Source organism: Phycodurus eques, chromosome 13 (assembly GCF_024500275.1).
Source record: "Phycodurus eques isolate BA_2022a chromosome 13, UOR_Pequ_1.1, whole genome shotgun sequence".
Classification (NCBI taxonomy): Eukaryota; Metazoa; Chordata; class Actinopteri; order Syngnathiformes; family Syngnathidae; genus Phycodurus; species Phycodurus eques.
Genome location: NC_084537.1, coordinates 12,311,778 through 12,322,381, shown reverse-complemented (window position 1 = coordinate 12,322,381; position 10,604 = coordinate 12,311,778). Strand labels below are relative to the sequence as shown.

General features: G+C 38.7%; 1 protein-coding gene across 4 annotated transcripts in view; it reads right to left on the bottom strand.

The window, feature by feature from the left end:
* pde4ca (phosphodiesterase 4C, cAMP-specific a) overlaps positions 1–10,604 on the bottom strand; it is a 65,030-nt gene that overhangs the window by 13,499 nt on the left and 40,927 nt on the right. For 3 of the 4 annotated variants that reach the window (XM_061694127.1, XM_061694129.1, XM_061694128.1), the window contains exon 2: positions 1,566–1,760. In XM_061694127.1, coding sequence (XP_061550111.1) covers positions 1,566–1,760 — 195 coding nt within the window. Of the gene's footprint in view, positions 1–28; positions 74–1,565; positions 1,761–10,604 lie in introns of all 4 variants that reach the window. The other variant, XM_061694130.1, reaches the window with a different exon arrangement.

Here is a 10,604-nt window from a genome sequence, read left to right as displayed (position 1 = left end):
AATCTGATTTTTATCACGTTGGTCTCACCGAGATGACAACCAGTTGACCTCCCAGTGCTTCAAGCTTTCTTCCCTTCAAAAACAGACAGCCAATGAAGTGGTGAGGGGGCCTGCCATTGTTTCAAGTGTTTCGGTTTAATCTGGCACGTTTAAACGGGCAACGAAAAAGCATGTAAACAAGAAGGCCCCTTTTCTTTCTGGTTGTGGTTGTGAAATGGATATAGCGCTTGTTCATTCTGACATTTACATACAAGATGAATATCATGTGCAGCAATTTAAGATGCTTAAGTCTAATCGAATAAATCTTAATGTAAGGAGGATCAAATCTTTAGAACATTAAAATACAGAACATATACAGTGGTACCTTGATTTACGAGTTGAATTTGTTCCATGGCAAAGCTCAAAACTCAATTTACTAGTAGATCAAATCAATTTGGGATGTGTGTCGTTAAGGGTGTGGCCTAGTGAGTAGGGATGGGAATCAAAAACCGGTTCCCACTCATTCGATTCTGAGGAATCTTTTGTTTGCTTGCCAAACGATTCCGTTTATTGATTCTTTTTACGTCGCAAATGAGTGATGACGTCACACGCGAGACGATGTAGTAGCACTCTATATTTCATGTGGAAGAGATGATACCGGGGCTACTTGCAACTCTTGCAAAGTTTTAATTTCATCAAAGGGGGGAGAATACTTCCAATATTCAGAACTCAGAATCATCTTTTGTATTATCATAGCGCTCCCGTCAGTTGGAATCCTCGCATCTTCAAAAACGTCACTGTTCAGGAACCCCCCCCCCCCCCCTCAAAAAATTGCATGCTTTTTGAGCCATTAACATTGCATTATCAAAGAGACCAAACCCATTTCAACACCTAAAATTGGTCAATAATTTGTAAAAATAGCAGACCCATGTAGAGCCTGACCAACAGTAAGAATTTGTGAAAAAATAAGAAATTGACCAAATTTGGACATAGGAGGTTTCCATTTATATTATTTCATTCCCTCACCCACTGAGAATCAATGAGGAATCGGATCGATAAGCAGTATCGATAAAATCGATATAGAATCAAAATGGCTAAATTCTAATTAGTGAGAGCCATCAGGAGCTGGAGCCTGATCGGCCGGTTAGTCTGCACGTGAGCATCTGGAAGTGAGTAGTGGCCTACAGCAGCTCCTTGTGAGCGTTTTCATTTGTACACAATATACTGTTTTCCCTGTCCAATAAATTGCTTAAAGTGTCTCAGTGATGGACAAAGCTTGATCATAAGACAAATTTTGGCTTGCAAAACAAAGGAAAAAATAAAAAAGCAACAGTGAGTCACTCAAAAACTCCTTTTTTTTGTTTTTGTTTTTTTAAATAAAGTGGGGGCACTTATAAGTCAAGGTACCACTGTAGTTACTTTCATAATGTAAATACCACATATGCATCACTCCTGTAATACCCATGTAGTAAAAAAAAATCTGACTAAAGTAGACATAATCATGACTTCATTAGAGCAAAGCAAATCTTCTGACATTGACACATCAACAGTTACCGAGCAATTGGATATGCAATAAATGAACTTACAGGTCACTTGCAGTGGAAGCATTTTTCAAAGGACCTTTGGGTGACAGGTCAAAGTCTGAGTCCGAGCGGTAGAGGAAAGATTCCCGCCGCTGGCTGTGAGGAAAGTTGGCTTGTCGGACCAGACCAACAGAGCTCGGGCTGGCCTGAGCGTCCAGGGGACTGCGGCCCACCGACAATCCATTCTCCACATCAAAGCTGTGGACAGAAAGAGATGAGCTCAATATATAAGTTATTTTTTATGAGGTGCGTGACAAAACAAGTTCAAAATACTGCAGCGTGTTTGCTCAGTGCATGTTTGTGTGTGTGTGTTTTCTTCCATTTGTGATAACAAGAGTTGGCTAAAACTGTGACAAAACAGTGTAGCAATCTCGGTTTGTACTTTTGTGGACTGTGAAAAAAATTCCAGTGACAATGGGCCACAAAAATGAAAAGAAAACCCCACATTAAAATATCATTTTTCATCACGTTCAGACATTGATCTGTAAAACAGGAAAATGCAGAAGGAAGCAAAGCTATTATAAGCAGCACAATAAAAGACCCAAATTACACATTTGAGAGGGTGTGACATTTTGACATGTGGGGAAGTGCTGTTGACGGCCTCAAGTACAACAAAATTAGCGGCCTCTTAAATGTGGTGTAACGAGGCAAACAAACAACACAATCAGTCTGTATGTCCACTCATTCATTCAGAACTAGAAATAGAACAAATTGCGATGTCAAAAAGTTGCACATACGTCTGTCCTGGCTACTGAGTAAAATATGAGGAAGTAATTAATAATGAATTAAGGAACATAAACCACAGCAATTGTCAATCATTCATTACTGTGTCACAGCATAAGTCGTCAAAAGGTGAACACACAATTGATTGTTTTCATGTTTTACTATACAGCAGTTAGCACATTTTTACACTTGTATGACCGATAAGGATGTTAAAAAGATACTTAAAAAATACCATCGCTATTCACGGGGCAAAGGGAATGGGCCGGTCTGCAGATAATTGACGACCATTATAATTGTATCGAAAAAAATATATACATATTTTTAAAACCCCAACGTCGTTTCTTTATTTTTCTTGAATAAATGGGGATAAAATGTCAATATGTGTTTTGGGGCTTGGTTAAATAAAAACAAAAATAGTATAACAAAATTGAAAATCTTTTTTACAAATGTGGAAAGAATTTTGAAAAAAAAACAATTTTGCAAATAGGTGAATCCATGGGTGCCGAACCATGAGTACGCATGAGTAAGGTTGACAGTTTTGCCGTGGAACAGATTATAGTGTATACGCTTGTTTATCGTGTGGGATACGATGTACCTAGTGTGTGTGGGACGTTTCCGACCCGCACACACACTAAGTGAAAATCTGTGATATAGAAAGACTTTAAACACATTTTGAACATATTTGAACACACACAAAAAAATTGCAAATGTGTAAAAAATAATGTATGTACCTATTATATTGTCTGTGTACAAGTATGTGCCTTTAAGAGGCGGGGCCTGGTGGCATGATGTGTGACGTTGGAGAGTCTGCGTGTGAGTGCGTGAGCTGTGGTCGACAGCAGCTCCTGCGTGAATGTGCTCACTGTGTTTGTGTTCTACTGTTCTACCAGTGTTCAATAAAGGGCTGAAAAGTGCATCGGTGACTGTGGCTCTCCGTTCCTACATGTGAGGGCATTACAGTAAGTATGCTGTAAAAACCCATTTAAGATAATGTGATATTTCAGGTACACAGACTGAAAGCGATATATATAGACCACTCCAAAAGTGCTGGGACGGGAAGGTCAATTCCTTTGTTTTTGTTGTATGCTGAAGACATTTACATGGGTTTCGAATCATAAGTTGAATATGAGACAAAAGTTCAGAATTCCAGCTTTCATTTCATGGTATTAACATCTAAATGTGTGAAACAACTCAGGACAGAGCCCCTTTTGTTTGAAGCCACCCACTTTTCAAGTGAGCAAATGTATTGGAACTGACATGATTAAATTAATTTAAAGCGAATAGCATTTAATATTGGGTGGCATAACCCTTACTTGCAATAACTGCATCAAGCCTGCGACCCATTGACTTTCCACCATCAAATTGTCCCTCTGCCAGGCGCATCTCAAAGGACACACCCACGCTGCGCTGGAACGCCCAACTTTTCACAGTCCGGTCTGCAAAATTGCTAAAGGTGCAGCGAGCGTTTCGCTTGCACGGAAATCAGAATCCACTGGCATTTGTGCATTACCGCAGATGCGCTGTCTATGAAAATAGAGCCCAAAGTATGAATTTCAGTGTAAATGGCACAATAAGTCCTTATGAGTGACAACATTTCATGAACATTATCATTATGTAAAATGCAGGGAGTTCCAAAAATGTACTCATTCTTTGACTGGCCATTACTCATAAAATTTTGTTTTGATGTAGGTTTTTATTGACATAGACACAAGTCTAATGATAGGAATAAAATAAGCTAAATATAAAAATAAGAGGAAAGAATCTAAACAAAAAATATACGAGTAATGGGCAGAGTACATTTTTTGTGACAACCTGTAGTATCAAGAACAAGGTCATGCACTGCTGATGTTTGGTTAGGGAACAAAACAGGGTGGATGAAACAGGATGATGGAATACTAGAATGCTAAACAAAATGTGGTTCTTTCTTGCTAGAAAAAAAAATGCCATGTACACACAAAAAATAACATGGTGTTTAGGGGAACCGAAGGGGTCGAAGGTGAAGTAAGTTTTATTCAGTTAAGGTCACTTTTGGCAGGAGGAAAGTGAGGGGTCGGCCGTGAAGCTGTCCAACGGGGAAGACATAAGGGGGCTTCACGGAACGTAATCAGTGATTTAATCTGATTTTTATCACGTCGCAAATGAGTGAAGACATCACACGCGAGACGATGTAGTAGCACTCTATATTTCATGTGGAAGAGATGATACCGGGGCTACTTGCAACTCTTGCAAAGTTTTAATTTCATCAAAGGGGGGAGAATACTTCCAATATTCAGAACTCAGAATCATCTTTTGTATTATCATATCGCTCCCGTCAGTTGGAATCCTCGCATGTTCAAAAAACGTCACTGTTCAGGAACCCCCCCCCCCCCTCAAAAAATGTTATGCTTGTTGAGCCATTAACATTGGATTGTCAAAGAGAGCAAGCCCTTTTCAACACCTTAAATTGGTCAATAATTTGTAAAAATAGCAGACCCATGTAGAGACTGAATCAAGCCTACGACCCATTGACTTCACCAGACTGTTACATTGTTCATTTGAAATGCTTTTCCAGGCCTTTACTGCAGCCTCTTTCAGTTCATGTTCGTTTCTGGGTGTTTCTCCCTCCAAATAGAGCATGCATTTTACCTTCAATAGGAGGTAAAATGCATGCTCTATTTGGTTAAGGTCTGGTGATTGACTTGGCCAGTCTAAGCCCTTCCACTTTTTCCCCCTAATGAAATCCTTTGTTGTGTTGGCAGCGTGTTTTGGGTCATTGTCTTGTTGCATGATGAAGCTTCTCCCGATTAGTTTGGATACATTTTTCTGTAAATTGCCAGACAAAATGTTTCCGTAGACTTTTGAATTCATTCTGCTGCTACCATCATGAGTTACATCATCAATAAAGACTACTGAGCCCGCTCCAGAAGCAGCCATGCAAGCCCAACCCATGACATTACCGCCGCCATGCTTCACAGATGAGCTTGTGTGTTTTGGATGATAAGCAGATCCTTTCTTTCTCAATATTTTGGTATTTCCATCACCTTGATAGAGGTTAATCTTAGTCTCATCAGCCCAGAAAACCTCATTATTAAATGTTATTCACGTTAAGTTAATTTAATCATGTCTGTTCCGATACTTTCGCTCACCACAAAGTGGGTGGCTTCAAACAAAAGGTGCTCTGTCCTGAGTTGTTTAACACATCAAGATGTGAATACCGTGAAATGAAAACTGAAATTCTGAACTTTCGTCTCATATTAATCTTTTGATCTGAAACCCAAATGTCTTCAGTATACAACAAAAACAAAGGAACTGACCTTGACCATTTGGAGGGGACTGAAGCTGAGAAAAACTATAATCAACAGTGTAAACATGACAGTAGACAAGAGCTGCGTAAAGTGCAATCCACTTAATGTCATAAAGGGGAGGTATAAAAATATCTGAACATCATTAGGTCTGCGTGCATAAACGGTAAGTTCATGTGAGAGTGAGAGTCTAAAAATAGACAGGTGTTCAGGCATGGGGGACTTCCTCCTGATCCAGCACGACGCAGCAACGCTATTTACAGGCTGGGCACGTTTCTGCATTGATCCACATTTTATTTTTTTTTTTTACCAGCAGCCACCATGCTGACAATGCCGACCCAGAGACACTGTCGCAACACAATTCTTGCCCCCTCCCAAAAAAGATCACAGATTACACATTAAAAAAACATTAGCCGAGCACCAAACTATATAGAGTGCTTGCCCGTTATATCATGGTTCATCATTTGCATTCTTGCTAAATTGCTGAGTTTTAACTGAGTTAAAAAAAATATATATATATTTTTTTACAGTATACCTACGAACATTTCAGACATTTGAATAGTCCCCTGTTAATTCATTAAAAGAATATATAAATATATATATATATATATATTCTTTGGCAAGTCCGAATTTAGAGTTGGGAGTAATCAGTGTAGTACCATGTTGTGCCACAACACGATGGGCGGCACTGAGGTCTACAGTGGAATGAACAAGAAGAGGAAGAGACAGAAAAGGTTCCCTTAATAGTCAATGTTCCCACAGAGCAGACAGAATATATTGCTGTATGTTCTGTTTGTATGTGTTGCTGCTCCGTGTGGGTGAAGTAGCAGTTGTTTGAAGGTTTAAAATGACCATTAACGCCCAAAAAAAAAGGCTCACATTCATATCCACATATATAAAACTATAGAACCAATACGTGATCTATAAGCACAAACGTGTTGTGATAGATTAAGTAGAAATTCAACTCATTTTCATACTCAAGTTTACCCCTAGTTGTTTTAATACTTGTATGCAGTGACTAAAGATACAATCATTTCTACCAATCCCTTTGAATGAAGAGACATAGCAACTGCAGTATGCAAAAAAAAAAAAAAAAAAAAAAACCTTCTCTTTCCATCTTCCCTTCTCTGGCTCCATTACCCAATGAGGAAGCAGCATGAGGAGAAGACGCTGCTGTGTTACTGACTATTACATAACAGCAGCCCTCGCCCCTCCATTCATGTGACAGCCTCAGACACACTGACTGAACTATATGTAGCAGAGGAGTCGGAGTGAGGACAGGGAGGAGGGTGCAAAGGAGAGAGCAAGACAAAAAGTAAAGACGAATTTTGGTTTGCGTGATGAGTTTGCATGGTGCATTCGTACTGAAATGTGAAGGACTGATCACTTTGACAGTACCTGTAACACCCTTAAAGGTACACATCCAACACACAAATACTACAGTGCATACAATAATTACTTTATAAAACCAGATTACTTCTTTACATTCGCTATTATGTTTCTATACAATACTCCGGTATTTCTCTTTATTAAAAACATGGTGGTGAATTGACTTACAGTGCAAGTGCCTTAACTTACAAGTTTTAGTTGTTGCTTGGTCAATTTTGTGGTTTGTGCTGCGAGCCAAAATTTGCCAAAGTCACCGACAATCAAAACCCGCAAATGCAAAAGGAAAACACTTGCAAGGAGGATGGAGCAGACGCTAACACTGAACTAAACGTGTGGTAAACAGCCAAGCTGAGTTAGGGTCAGAGCTCTTTATGAAACTCATTAGACCACGGCCATTAAAGGCACACATCACACTAATACTATAGTACATACAGTAATTAAATTTTTAAACCAGTTTATTTATTTACATTCTTATGATATTTTTCTTCATTGAAAACTGGTTATGTTTGATACCACATTTTTTTCAGACCAATACCAGTACGAGTATTCACAGATACCGAGTACTGATAACACTCGTACTTTTGATACATACAATTTCAATCAACATAATGACAGATACTTATTAACCAAGACATTACTTTATTTGTGGCGCACATGATGATTCGCTGATGTGTCAAAGCATTGCAGTGTAGCTCCAACTGCCGGTAAAGAATTTCACTCAAACGTCAGATATTTTTTGCCTTAAGTATCGGTGGCTGGTATCGGCAGCTTTCACGAGTACCCAATAGCTTCAAATAAGGCCTTGATCAGGTCGATACCAATGCCTGGTATTAGTACTCACCCATGTATTTTAAAAACTTGTTTTTTGGGGTGCTGGAACAGATTAATAGCATTTCAACTCAGAAAATGTATTTGATATACAAGTAAACTGAGTAACGAGTATGGTCACAATTAAACTTGCAAGCCAAGGTACCACTGTATTGTAATCTGCAGGCATCATCTCCTACTCACAACTCTCTCCCTTTCCTATTTTTCTTTATGTCGCCTTGTGTCCTTCCAAATGACGTGATGCCCCTCGCTGTTTCTGAGTGCGCCGACCATAAACTTGATTCTATTTTTGTTCTCGCATCACGCTTCTGTCTTCGAGTAGCTAAATTTAGCCTCCCCTCGCATGGGGGGAACAGACTGAGAGAGAAATTGTTGGAGCTAAAAATAGGATTTCAGGTAGAGTACACAGAGACCCCCTCCTCCCTCTGCACCAGCATAGATCTCCTGCCCCCCCTCCCCCGCCCATTCATGCATATTTATTGAGAGGTTTCTATTTGAAGCCCATGCTGAGCTAAAATTAGACCCCAGATCAAAACATCGCCCACGACATTCCCTCAGTGTCGTTTTTTTTTTTTTTTTTTGCTTGTGCTCATTTGCTTTGAGTTCAACACAGGCGAGTGGACTCAGGCTTTGCACAACTATGGACTGTGACTATACACACAAATTTGTGGTCTATGAGGGATGACAGTGGTAAGATGACTTCTAAATGATGAAAACTGAATGTTGTTCGACTTTCTGTCCAGGGCAGGCCATTGATTGTATTGACTGGAAATGATACAAAATAGAAAACATTGGCAAAATGAGAAAATGTCATCGGATTCATATCATGCGACTTAAAATATAATTAGAGTTACAGACATTTCATTAGAATTCGAAAATGTAACGAGATGCAATACAGAGGTTGCATCAAAAACAGTCTTTACAAACTTTTATAATAGCACTCAGTTCATATTGACAATGTTAAGTATTGTGAAGTGAGTTTGTAATGGATTTTGCGATGGATTTTTTGCGGGCCACTTAAACGGAAAATAGTGTCTACTTCATGTATTGTACTACATGGATTTGCTCTTTTTATTTTGGCAGAAAATCGGTACCAAAATTGCATTTTTTTTTTTTAATGCTACAGGCATTTTCCACTCCACCAAATATCAAGTCAAGTTTATTTGTAGATCCTTTAATCACAAATGTTGGCAAAGATTGATGACATGGGCTAATCTAAAACCCCCAAATCGCACAAGAAAAAACTCAAAACCCCAAATCCGCTAACAAAAGTAACTGACTAGTTGTACTGTAAAAAATGGTGCCTTGAGATACGAGTTTAATTCATTGCATGGCCACATAACTCAAATCATCGTTCCCCGTTGAAATGCATGGAAAAGCAGTTAATCCATTCCAGCACCCTGAAAAATACCCCAATTTGTTTTTTTAACATGAAAAAATGTTTTGGTTATCGCAATTTACTAGGTGTGTAACGATTCATATGACGATTCACGGCTGCCGATTCAATTCAAGGACGATATTGGCTCATTCCAGCCACTGAAGCGATTCAGTGGCTGGAAATCGATTTCGTAACTTTTATCCAAAAAGTCATCCAGTCTGACTGTGAAATAAATACCTTCATACTGGATAGTGCAGGTGAAATTTTTGCAGGTGAAATATTTTTGATTTTTGTTGATTCTTTTGTTGAAGGGAATCAGGTACAAACTAGTTATGGTCATTAAATAATTTTCGTGGTGCACTTTCCTTTTCTGTCTTATTGTGGACCATACTGGATGTGTTTTGTAATGGACTAAGAATCTGCTTAATAAAAGTTGACATTGATTGTATTGCTTTGCAATGAAACAAAGGGGAAAACATAAATGTATTATGTTATTTCAGCTATGATTTGTTTGGCTAGTTTTTTCCTTGAAAAGAGATGTTTAATTGGTGATAGAATTATAATAGGGTCCTTGGATAAATGTCTCCACTGTAAGGAAGTCCCTAGCTGGACCCAAAGTTTGAGAATCCCTGGTCTAAACTGTTCAATACTCATGGCTAGAAACGTAGCAATGTGAGGTTTTCATGAGGAAAATCTTTTAGGAATAACTTTAATAATACACAGAGAGCTAAATAAATGAACAAACCTGCTCTTTGTAGCACAAATGTGAGCCTGAAACAGCGTCCAGTATTCGTCGTCGATGGTTCTTCTCTTCTTCGCCCGAGTTTCCCCTGGAGAGCACTCTGCTGTCGTTGTTTGCAGGTAGCAAGATAAGCTAAACTATCCACCTTGAAAGGCTTCAAAGTGCACAGCGATTTTGTCCTGAATGATATATATTTTTTGATAACCTCCTCACATCTGCCATCAACCAGACAGACGGATGTCTTAAACTTCAATAAAAGTGCTTAAAAAAAACAAAACACACATACTGTGGTGTCTCGCCCTCGCACTACGGAAAGGAGTGACTAGATGTGGGCATAAAAAAAGGATGCGAAGGAGAGACGAAGACGAAAGTAGCTTTGACAGTGCTAACTACCGTGTGCTAACTGAAAAAAAAAATCAAGCGAAAGGAATTACAAGCGTTTTTCGTGGAAATACGACACATAGACGCCACCATATAAATAAAGCCCGCCGTGCTTAAATCCAGTGCATTATTGCCTAGTATTGATACAATCGATTGATTACATTGTAATACCATTTAAATCGATATATATATATATATATATATATATATATATATATATATATATATATAAAAGGCCAACTTGCTGAGCACAGATCGATCCAGTTGGATCGTAGGAATATAAATCGATACAGCGATTAAATGAATAAATTGTTATTAAT